Source organism: Besnoitia besnoiti, chromosome III (assembly GCF_002563875.1).
Source record: "Besnoitia besnoiti strain Bb-Ger1 chromosome III, whole genome shotgun sequence".
Taxonomy (NCBI): Eukaryota; Apicomplexa; class Conoidasida; order Eucoccidiorida; family Sarcocystidae; genus Besnoitia; species Besnoitia besnoiti.
The window spans coordinates 471,778-483,274 of NC_042358.1; the positions used below are offsets into that span (position 1 = coordinate 471,778).

Genomic DNA, 11,497 nt, shown 5'->3' on the forward strand with positions numbered 1-11,497 from the left:
CTGGAATGAGACCATAGACAGACTTCTGCAGGACCCACGCGCTGAAGACCGATTCAGACAAGCAGCACTCGCTGACTCAAAGCAACACCTCCACCGAACACCACACATGAACACACCTTTGGAGTTCGTCAAGTTTGGAGAAAAACTGGGAAAAATACATTGAGCCCCACGCGAGAGGGGACGGCCCGCACGCTCCCAATTCGCTACGCATGCGTACTACACACGCAGCCACCTTGGCGGCCACGCGGCCATGAAGACATGACGCGCGTATGCGCGTGTGCAATGCAAACATCCGCGGCACATTTCTCCAAAGCAATTCCATCGAATGACGCAGAGCCACAGAAAAACAGACAAGTTCAGCGCTAGCGGCGTGCTCCATCTGATAACGGCAACAGCAGCACAAGGAAAAAAAGACGAGCGTAAATTAAGAGCGGTATGCCGTCGCGCGCCCTGTGCTAATCGGCAAATATCGCTCTCACAACCGTCTCCTGGCTGCTCTCCGCGCTATCGAGCCTCCCAACACACATGATAATGAAGTGCGGTCTTTGCTGCACGAAACAGTACCCGAGGAACGCTCGCGTCCGCAGCACCCGGAGGCCTCCGCGCAGCACGCTTTCGGGATACCGTCTCTTCAAAGCCTGCAGCAACCCTATCGCATCGCCCGCGACACGTTCCCTGGCCCCCTCTTCCACGCCTCGCCACTGTCCTGTATAACTGGGGAGGGCAGCTGTCCACGGCGGTGCCTCTTGAAAGATGCACTCCCTTTCAAAGCAAAGACACGAGGAAACAGTCACAGCATGCGTCACTGTGCGCCGCGCGCAATCACTCTGTGAAACCTCCGCACACTCGGGCGACTCCAGTCCTCCCGCAGCAATCGTAGTAGACGGGAAGCAAAATAAAACCTTCTCACAAAATACCCTTTATGCCGAATACGATGCACATGCACGTATGCCTACTGTATAAGGTACTCAATTTCCATGTATATATATGCATATATACCCATCCGTATTCATCCGTCCATCAAACTGAGAGACATGGCCTTATTGCCGCGTGTGGAGGGAGCACCAAAGACTCCCTCATTTTCCTGCGCCCAACTGTCAGGCTAATAGTCATCCGGAAGAAGCCCACAGGCATGCATCCGAGACAAGATTCCCGTCCTCACACAGTCCTCTTTGTACATCCCCGCGTACAGGCGCGTTGATGCCAGCCAGAAAGCTTAAATACATGGATACAGCATGTGCAAACTGCACCGTTTCAAAACCGAGTCGGGCATCTCCACGCACGAAGACGTCACCCCCCCCCACCGACACACACTTGCATTCACCTGACAGCAAATGTACCCCCTATGTTCCCGCGCGGGAACGCGCTCGCCCCCGGGGGTGCCCGCTCCGTCACTTTCTTCGGCTGACTGGCAGCACTTTCACAACAACGCGGCGGCGCAGGTGGCTCAAACCGCCGCTTCCGCAGCCTCCGCGTCCCCCTCAGCACCCTGCACGTTCTTTCCCGAGACGTCAAGGTACGGGTTCTCCTTCGTCAGCACCTTTTTTGCCTTGTCCTGGCGGAACATGGCTAGAATGATGACGCAGTTTACAAGGCCGAAAAACACCATGATGCCGTCGGCTGGCAAGAAATTGTAGGGCGCCATGTCGAGCAGCGTCTCGGACGACAGCTTGTACCAACCAATGCTTGTCAGCGAGAAAACACCTCCAATCAGCGACGCTAGACCGGTCAGCTTCCCAAAGTACTCCGACGGGAAGTTGATGGCGACGTAGCAGTACAGGTTGCTCAACACGAAAGAGCAGTAGACGAAGTAGAGCAGCGTGGAGATGGCCTTGCACGCGAGGACGTTGGGCATGACAAAGACGTAGAGGAAGATACCAAAGGTGTTCAGCGTGGCGATGACCGGAAGAATGCCGAACTTGTCGGTCATCTTTCCAAACACAGGTCCCGGAAGGAAAGACATAATGTTCAGAACGCTGAACATCTGGTAGACGTTCGAGCTGGAGGACACCTGCAGCTGCTCCTTGTTGCTCTTCGTGTAGAACTCTGCGCGAAGCAGCGCAATGACGAAGCACGGCACGATGAGCAGGAACTCCTTCGACTTGAGCGCAGCCACGAACGACCTAGGGCCTTCGGCACGCTCGGCAACCGCAGGACGCTGGGCTGCCTCCTCGCCTCCGGTGTACGAAGCGCACCGCTGAGGCGCGTCTTCCCGCGAGCTCGCCTCGCCAGCGACAGCTGCGTCCTCGAGCTCAGAGCGCGGCTTGAACGGGCTCATCGGAACCAAGAAGAGGGTGACGATGGTGGAGAGCCCCAGGCCAATGGCCACGTACATGACGATGATTTTCCAAAAGTCGTCCGGCGCGAATGACTCTGACTGGAAGATCGCAGACAGAATGACCGGAACCGCGAACGAAATAGAACGCAACGAACCGAGCACAGCCATCAGGAACGACTCGTTTCCTCGAAACAAGTTAGCCACTGAGAGCAGAGGCAAATACCCCGGATCTGCCGCGACTCCGAGGAACACACCGCCGGCGTAGTAGCCTTGGAAGCTCTGCGAAGAGAAACCAATCAGCAGCCAACCGGCTGCCTCGATTGCGAGCGCAGCCAACATGCAAATCTTCGGTCCCGCCGCGTCGAGCAGCACCCCAGAGGCGGCAGAGGAAATGAAGTGCGCGGAGAAGGTCGCCGTGTACAGGTTGTTAATCATGTTCTTTCGAGCCGCGCAATCCGGATAGTCGACGTTGCCGACGCGCAGGACACCCGCGCCTGCAGAGTCCGGCCCGCACTCCCACTCATACACGCCGGACTTGTACATCATTTCCTGCATGCCGTTCCAACCCCAATACGTGCATCCCTTCAAAAGAACGACAACGCAGAAGAAGCCGGCCAGAACGTAGCGGTTCATCCCGCACGGGATCGGCACCTGTTCCGCGGCAGGGCGAGCAGCAGCCGGCGCCGTTCCAACAGCTTGCTTCTCTCCAGACTCTGGAGTACCCGTGGGAACAGAAACTTCCAAGCTTTTCCGTTCGGCCGCCAAAAGCGACGTGGTGCCCTCTTTTTCCACGAGTTCAATGCTCGGACCTCCCGACGGAATCGTCGATCCGTCTGTCTTTCCTAGCGGAACACTATCCTGGACGGCCGCCATGCTGACGAAGCGCTACGCGGGAAAAAGTCACGTGACGAGGAAAATGCGACAGCCAAAAGGGCTAGGGTTACCGGACGGGGGGTAACGGGGAAAACTCCCACTGAAAAAGCCGCCAGGGAGGTCTGCGGAAGCACAGGAAGCGAACGCGTACACGCGAATCGCCACGCTCGTTGACGCCGATTGCAAAAATCTGCACGGAAAGCGGAACGGGTCATGCGAAAAGCCACACTCCTACACGGCGCAAGAGACAGGCTGCCTACATGTACGCAAAAAAAAAATCGGCAGGCCGCATCCGATATGAAACAGCTTGCACCGAAAAAACGAGGGGCTAGGTACTCGTCACACTGGCCCCTAAACTGTCGCAAACGAATGCACGGGCTCCAGCCTCGGTCCACTGAGACAGGCCGTTCAGCCGAGCAAATGTACGCGCTCCCTCCTGAGCCAGGAGGAAACTGGATAGGTGCTGAATTACACTGCGACAGCACACAACGAAATTACATCGACTCGGATGTCGAAATACACCGACAGGAACTACCGGAACCAAAGATGTCTAAGCTTTTTTGTGGGCCGGGCCAAGTGCTCAGCCTCGCTTCATGGACGTTCTTCTGTTAAGAAAAATTCAACTAACACCCCCACAGGAAGTCCGAGAACGCCGCCGCTAGGGTCATTTACAGGACCTCTCCAGTCTCAGCAGCTCCCCCCATCAGCGGGCCGCAAAACGAAAACACGTGGAAACGGGTGATTTTCCACCACGCAGTCGCGTCATCGGGAATTTCGTCACCGACCCGAACGGATAGCGACACAAACCACAACTGGCTCGCACAATATTCGAAAGCTGCGCTGTCACCCACCCATGGCAAAAGGCCTACCGCCGTACGAACCGGCCCAACTAAGTGTCTCGTGACGAAACATCGTAGTAGAAACTAGGTGCTGTTCGCAGGTATGCACCTATGGCTTTTAAGGTGCTGAACAACAAAAATCCGCTTGGGTATCGGGAGGACGAGATAAATTCCACCTGTTGCTGGAGACACTTTTTTAGGAGCAGTCGTCGTCGAGAGAGACGAGCAGGGCAATCGCGGCCGACCGGGGCTGGTCCGCTGCCGATCAAGCGGCCAACGCCCACGGTACACGCAAGCGACATGTTAGCCGAACCCGCTGCTTTCTTCTCCCGTCTCCTACACAGTGGTCACTGACGTGTCATGTGGTGCACGCAGCGCAGAGAATATTACTCCAAGTGCTATAACATAGTGAACCAAGCGGGCACCTCAAGATTTTGGTGCCGGCGGCACAAGGTTGGACCACTGCCCCCCGCCGCTCAAGGGGGGGAAAAGAGTTTACACGAACAGCAGCTCGACGAAACGGAGCTCACGCGTCCCACTCTGGGAGGTGTGCTGCCGCCGACTGCTTCTCAGCAGCAGTGTCGCTTGACACCCTGACACATGCAACTTCGACTACACCAGCTTCACACTGTGTCTGTGTACCGTTCCTTACGCGTCTGTGCGGAACATCAAAGCGCAGGGAACCATTCGTGCAGTGAGAGTTTTACCGATAACAGGAGCTAACTACTAGGCGCGAGTCAGGAAGTAGCAATCATGTTGTGTGGTTCACTTCGTCGTCGACTGGCAGATATCTGTAACTCGTAGGTTGCAGGTGTAAAGCGCCCACGCGCCTCAAAGTGACCCTCCGAAACGTCCCTCGGGACGCACGCCCTCCCCTGCGTTAGATGGTGGAAACAGCCCGACGTGAAAAATCAGATGCGAGAGGGCAAACAGCCCCCAGCGCCACGAACAATCCGAAATCACTGTATAAGGGCCGGAGGTCTCGCTGGCGCGCACTCGTATTGGCCAGTTCGGACAGTCTTGAATGATTTACCAATGAAATCGTACGAGTGAGACCATCTGAGACCTGTCAGAACAAGTAACTCCACCTATCACTGATCGTTTGCGGGGCTGTTATTGGCTTGCCGATGCATGGAAGCATGCCCTGGCCGACCTAGGTAAACGATCGGGTCCGCAGCAGGGTTTAAAAAAATGTTCTAGAATATTTTCAATTTTTATTACAAATCCAAGCAAATGTTGATAAAAAATATTTTTCATATAAAACTATTAATTTTTTAAATTTAGAAAAAAATGGAAAATTCTTTTTTTAATAATTTAGTACAAAAACCAGGTGTTTTCAATTAAATCACATAAAGTTTTTTATACTGATTTTTATTTTTTTAAAAAAAAATTAATTGTATTGATAAAAAATATTCACGTCTGAAGGCACAAACTGACAAAGGCGTCTTGTCGTGAGGTGTCCTGTGGCCTCGATTTTAAAAAAAAATTTATTCTAAATACTTTTTTCAACAATTAGCTAATAATTATTTTATTTTTCATTCTTTTCCTTTTGATTTTCAAAAGATACAATTACAAAAAAATTTTAGTATTTGTACTAAAAAAATTTAAAAATAATTTATTGAACTAAATTTTATTAGATTTAAAAAAAATTTATAATTTCTATATGGATTTTTTACATTTTATTTTATAATTAAGTCAAATTTTTATTCAATAAAAAAAGTAAACAGGCAGTTTAGCAAAATCTGATTTGACCGATTGCACACTCACTAGTTCTGCAGTGTTTCTCAGCTAGCTGCAGTGCTTGTTAAACAGTTGCAGCGTTATCAATACCAGAGAGATGGGGCTGTCTACACCTGAGTTCACTATCACACCAGAACGAAATTTCTAGCAACCTTAAAGGACGATGGTGCTGGACACAGCTGGGTTCCTCACACACTACATTCGTTCAATAGTCACCGTTGCCCAAGAACTGCGACTGTGCACAGCCCCGATCCAACATGCCCTTTTCTTCCAGAATGATTTTCAGGTCGTTTTTGGTGCGCAACACGGGCGCGGCGCTGGAACCGCTGCTGACTGTATTGAAGGAAGTTTGTACTTGAAACAGCGAAACGGTGCTCTATCATCTCACGCGTCCGAAGTGCACAGCTGCAAGATAGATTAGTCGGTGTTTGAGTGAGGCCGACGTAAGCGCCCAGCATCCTCAATGGTATCTCAATCTGCGGAGACGTAATTCGATGGCGATGTGCGACGAAGTGCCCGATAGGGACAGACACATCCGCACAGACACACAGTCCAGCCGCCGCTAGCACCTTCCATCACTTCAAATATACAGAATACGCCTGGCCTTACTCAAGCCTGGCCTATACAGCAAATTCCACAAGCCAGCTGGCCTAGAAGTCTCTTCAAGGGTCACACACCTGCTCTGCCGCCTTCCTCTTGCATGCCTTGGACACGTGCAGGTCCTCTTCTTCCTCTTTGACTGGCACAGCTCTTTATTTGGGCACACAAGTGACTACAACAAACCGCTTTGTCAATGGAGACAGGGATCGTCTGCTGTCTGTCTCCTCCGCGAGACCTACGCGCTGCCAAAATGCTCCCCCAGACCAGACAGCAGGCTAGTGGATCTACAATGCAACTGCGCGCAGATATGCCTATAGTAGCATCTCTGCACACAAGGTTTTTTTAGCAATGCGGTAATTTCAATTCAATAGGAGATACTGATGCATTGGACCCTGCCTGTTCTACAGAGCAAACAAGCCAATGGCGTGCTTCGGGGGAATGCTGGAGTGGTGTACCTCTCCAAAGCCTATCTACAAGACCACCGCGCGGCTATTTGCCGAATCGAGGCGAACAAAATCATCCTGATTCTCCTATCTTCGACCTGAGAACCCTGGAGGCGGTAGAACCAACGACACGCATGCCTAGCCGAAAAATGTCTCAGCTGCGCATGCAAACGAAACACATGCGATCGCCATTTTGAGACAAGTACCGGTAGAGAAAAAAAAACAGGCCTGCCTTCCCTTTCGCAACAGACCTTTTCAAAACGGAACAGGAAAGAGACACCGCATGCTTGGCTGGCGACGGGATTCAATGCCTAAGCCATCAGCGGCGAGATCTGTTGCCGGGAAGTGTGCAGTACACGCTGTGTATCGATACGGTTTCGCGGTCGTGGCTCCAAAGGTGCCTCGTCGGCGACTATCGTTGGGGCCTCCATTTCGGATATGTTCTTTTTCCCTTCTGATCTGGCTGTAAAGCACACTTCTTACACTGGTGCGCAGGACTTTCGTTTTCTGTAGTCAACGTTGCTGTATGTGAGGCCGGCAGTCCCCGCTTTCCAGACTCCACGAGGCTTGGCCCGGACTCCACGGAGCTTCTAACCCGATATTCTAGTGTCTCGTGACGCGCGTCGAGACTGCGCCGCTCTTAGGCCTGTCAGATCTCCGCGACCACAAAGACCGAGGCGCAGTGTGTCCCGCTGCACCGCCACCGCCATATCCAACCTGAGTGCGTGACGTCACGGGGCTCTGAAGAGACGATAGGTCTTTGGGATGAGTCGCGTGACGGTGCCGCGTATAAAAGAGTAAGTGGATACAAAGCGTCATTTGTGTCCTCAGTTTTGCGAGTGCGAGTTCTGTTCTCGATTCCACAAAGCGACTTTCGTTGTGAGGAAGCCGCCGACAGCGTGCCACAGACGTGCCGCCTGTGGACTCCCTCAATTCGTCTGACAGCGAGAACTTGTCGCCCGCGCGCCAGATCGGGCGCTTTTCGGACTCCAAGGACGCAGCTGGGCGGGACCCTGCAACATTTTGGACGATCTTCCCGGACTGTGGGATCGCGCGCCGCACAGACGCTCCGCGCCCTACGACACTGCCCAGTCGTTAAACACCCTCAACTCGTTTGACGCGAAACCTTGCTTTGAAGCAATGGCTCTGTGCGGCGACTTGGTGGCCTGCAGCGGCCTGCAGAGGTTCAGTTCCAAGCTGCTCCACCCTCTCCCGCGGCGTGCCGCGCGCCGCCCGTCCATCTCGTGCCCGCGCCTGCCTCCTGCGGCAGCGCCCCGTTGCGCGCGCATGCAAAGCAGCTGCGGCGAGGACGCGCAGTCACCCGCGCCTGCTCACCGGGGGCAGGGGCAGCTTCACCGTTCGTCTTTTTCTGCGTGTCCTGAGCCGAGGCCGGAGGCTGCGGCGGCCTTCAGCGACGTTTTTTGCGGCCACCGACTGAGCGTCCGCGTTGCTCACCACCGCGCCCGCGCGGGCGGACGGCCTGTCTGCGTGGAGGCCGCGTCATCCACAGCTGCCCGTGCGCGCGCCGGAGTCGGTGTATGTACACCTGGTCGGATCCTTCGTGGGCTTCTGCTCTCCCCTCCCGGCCTGCCGCCTGCCTCAAAGCGCGTCTTGGGGTGCAGCGTGCACACCGCCTGTGAGGGCCCGAGATCGATCGCGACCCTGCAAGGCGCTTCACCGGCGGGAACGCAAGCGGGCGGAAGCGCCGCTGGCGGCGAAGAGGTGTCCATGCACGCGCGCGCAGCCACCGAAGGCCCCAGCGCCTCCACGCGGATCTGCGAGCACAAGAAAGCCGGAGGGGCTGCAGGGGGCGGCGCCGGCCTTTCAGCGCTCGTGCCCATGGGGCTCGCCGGCTTCGGCCTCGGGTGGGTCGCCCAGAGCGTGTGGGAGGACGCCCGATGCGAATTCACACCCGAGACGGTCATGCGAGTTCGGTGCACGCAGACGCGCGGCGACAGCGGCGAGAACGCCACGGAAGACACAGCCAAGGCCGAGTTCGAAGGTAGCCGTCGCCGCCAAATTCCTCACAGACACATTTGCACTTCTTTGCACATACCACATAGAGTTGCGGCGTTTCCGCATGAGCACGGAGGGCAGCCAGCAGGCAAACGCTGTCCACTCTGATGGGGACCCGTAAATCGTGCTTGCGGAACCAGCAGAGTTCACAGCTTCTAGAAGGCCTGCCGGTTTCGATTGGATGGGCGCTGAGCCAAGCCTCGGGGCTTTAGGACGTGGGCAAGCTATAGCTTGTTGGATTTTTGCGGATGGAGAGCTGCCGACGTCCGCTGCGTCTGTGGAGATACTCCGACCGCAGCGGACGCACGCTTCGCAGACTACCGAGCGATCTCGCTCGGACTGTATCGGCACTCACGTGTCCTGTTGCCGATTTCAGTGGTGGCTGCTGCATGTGTTGCTCTTGCGGGTTTCTTTGGCGTGAATTCAGCGTGGACGTCCTTCACGTCGGGGCAGAAGGGATTCCTGTCGTCACGACTCTACGCGCAGCCCGATACAAGGAGGGTGGCGGAAGGCGACTCTGGAAAGAATGGCGGCGGCGCCATGAAGTTTCTCATTCTGGAACGGTAAGCAATTCGTCTTGGGACGAAGAAAGTCAGGGCGTCGTAGCAGGTAGCGTATGCTAACGGCTCCGCGCTAGTAAGCCAGCCTCCTTGAACCTACAGAGCTACTGGGGCTCCCTGGATTTCCTGCGTGTCTGGTCAGGTGGGCGACGGCTGCTGATCAGAAGGCCGCCGCGGAGGCTGCGGCGAGGGTGAAGGCTGAGCTGAGTCAAGGAGGTGGAGCGGCGGGGAAAGGCCCGCGGGAGTCCGAGAAGCACGAGGCTCCAAAGGAGACTGCGCAGCAAGCGGCGACAGAGGAAATCCAAGAGTGTATGTGGAGCGCCCTCGCGGGCCAGGTTTACTTTTTTGACTCTCGTCAGACTGCCCCGTTGTGGCGCGCCGTCGCCCCGCAGTCGGGCGAGCCCCCACAAAAGGCTGCATAACCGAAGACAACGCCTTCGATGAAGCGACACCAGAGAGCGGAGATATGAAGGAGGAGCATGCCTTGTGTCTCAAGCGAAAACACCGGGCGTCGAGCAGGCCGCACAAAGGGCAGATATCGAAAAACCGCTCTGTGAGACGTGGCTCTTGTCACATGAACTGTCGCAACCACGATTCTGTCTCCTCCTTGCTTTCGTTCTTCGCCCTGCTGCCTTCTCTCTGGGGCGGCGCCCGCTCAGGTTGCACGTTGTTGCAGTGCTCACCCGAAAGTCGTGCAAAGCCCCCACGTAGACCTGCTGTGTCTGGAACCACAGAAGACACAATACTATTTCCAGGATACGCCGCCTGCCGTCGCGTTAATCCGCCGTTCCGGCAAATTGTGAAGTTTCTTCGTATTTCGATAGTAGTTATCACGGTATGAGATATGCGTGAACCCGTCTACAGAAAACACGCAATGTCCATAACAAAGCGCAGAACTCCACTGGTACACATCCACACGCGGAGGAAAGTCTATTGCGCTGCGCTGACGTCCTCAACACAACGCAAACAACTACAAAAGGACTTTCCTGGTCGTCGCTAGCAGGCGTGGGCGCGTACCGCGCCGAGGGAAGCGTTTGGAGGCACTTCTCAGGGGCTTCCCAGCACATTTGTCCTCTAATTCGACCAGCGTGCCTCAGTACAAATGCCGCACCTACGTGAGAATGTGCCCATGCTTTTCAGTGCAACTAGCAAGCCTCTGCAAGCTATACACCATAAGAACAACTCCACGCTTTGTCAACTACAGCCGGGCGAAGACACTAAAACTTTTCCCCCGCGCCGTGCCCATCGTAGGAGGCGCCCGAGAACAGCTCTAGGAAGCATCGCCGAACTAACCCGATTCCCACCTCTACTTCTCTGAGAAATGACCGAAACGAGGGTGGCACCCTACAGATAGCCCCCAGTCTAACCCGCAGCTGCCAGCCGTGAGGAAGCGAGAGGCGGCCTTCTAAATTGACTGGGACTCGCCTGAGACGCGGCGCGCGCTCATCGTATTTGCATTCGAAAACTGCGCAGCGCGCCAGTCTGAGTGGCCAGACGCTCCTCAGCGGCGTCTGAAAGTTGACGGCAGACGGTTTGGGGAACAGGCCGAACGGAGGCACAAAACTCTACAGGAGCCACATTCGAAGAAAACGAAAGACCGGCGGGGCCACCCTCGAAGGAGAGACCCCGAGTCAGACACAGAGCGAAGACCGAGAGTGAGATCCAAACCCCTCCAATCAAACCACCCCTTGAGAGCGTTAAGAGTCGTAGCGCCGACGAAACCCTGGATATGCGCCACCCTGGATTCTCTTCGATTTCTGTTTTCGTCCCCTCGTGATGATCTTCAGATTCCTTTGAAAAAGATCATGTCTGCAGCCCGCTCTGGCCATTTGTTATTCATTTCCGCTGATCTCTGCACAGCAAGAGTTCGCTTCTTAAGGTGCTCCGCTCCAGCGCATCGTGCCGCGGCGACAAAGACATGCGTAACACACCACGCAAATAGTCTATAGAGGCTCCGCGAAGTTCCATGTGAACCCACATGTTAACCGACTTCTGTCTACGCTAGTGTGTGCTGCCTCTCCCGTTGAAAAGGATGGATCCCTTTTCGTTTGGTTGATCTGCGGCCTTCGTTCCCTCGTCCCCATTTAGCTCGCAAACTGGCCGCGCGGCTTCTTCCGCAGCTTCACCTGAAGAACCTTGTCTCCCTCG

At 55.1% G+C, this 11,497-nt stretch overlaps 2 protein-coding genes across 2 annotated transcripts; one reads left to right on the forward strand and one right to left on the reverse strand.

The window, feature by feature from the left end:
* Nucleotides 1–1,447: 1,447 nt before the first annotated feature.
* Nucleotides 1,448–3,151, reverse strand: BESB_043860 (transporter, major facilitator family protein; the record flags this gene model as incomplete). Its single annotated transcript, XM_029362837.1, has 1 exon — nucleotides 1,448–3,151. The coding sequence occupies one exon, from the start codon at nucleotides 3,149–3,151 to the stop codon at nucleotides 1,448–1,450; it is 1,704 nt and encodes a 567-aa protein (XP_029220203.1).
* A 4,762-nt stretch (nucleotides 3,152–7,913) lies between these two features.
* Nucleotides 7,914–9,771, forward strand: BESB_043870 (uncharacterized protein; the record flags this gene model as incomplete). The annotated part of the gene is made up of 3 exons (XM_029362838.1): nucleotides 7,914–8,775; nucleotides 9,217–9,352; nucleotides 9,492–9,771. The coding sequence occupies 3 exons, from the start codon at nucleotides 7,914–7,916 to the stop codon at nucleotides 9,769–9,771; spliced, it is 1,278 nt and encodes a 425-aa protein (XP_029220204.1).
* Between the last annotated feature and the right edge of the window lie 1,726 nt (nucleotides 9,772–11,497).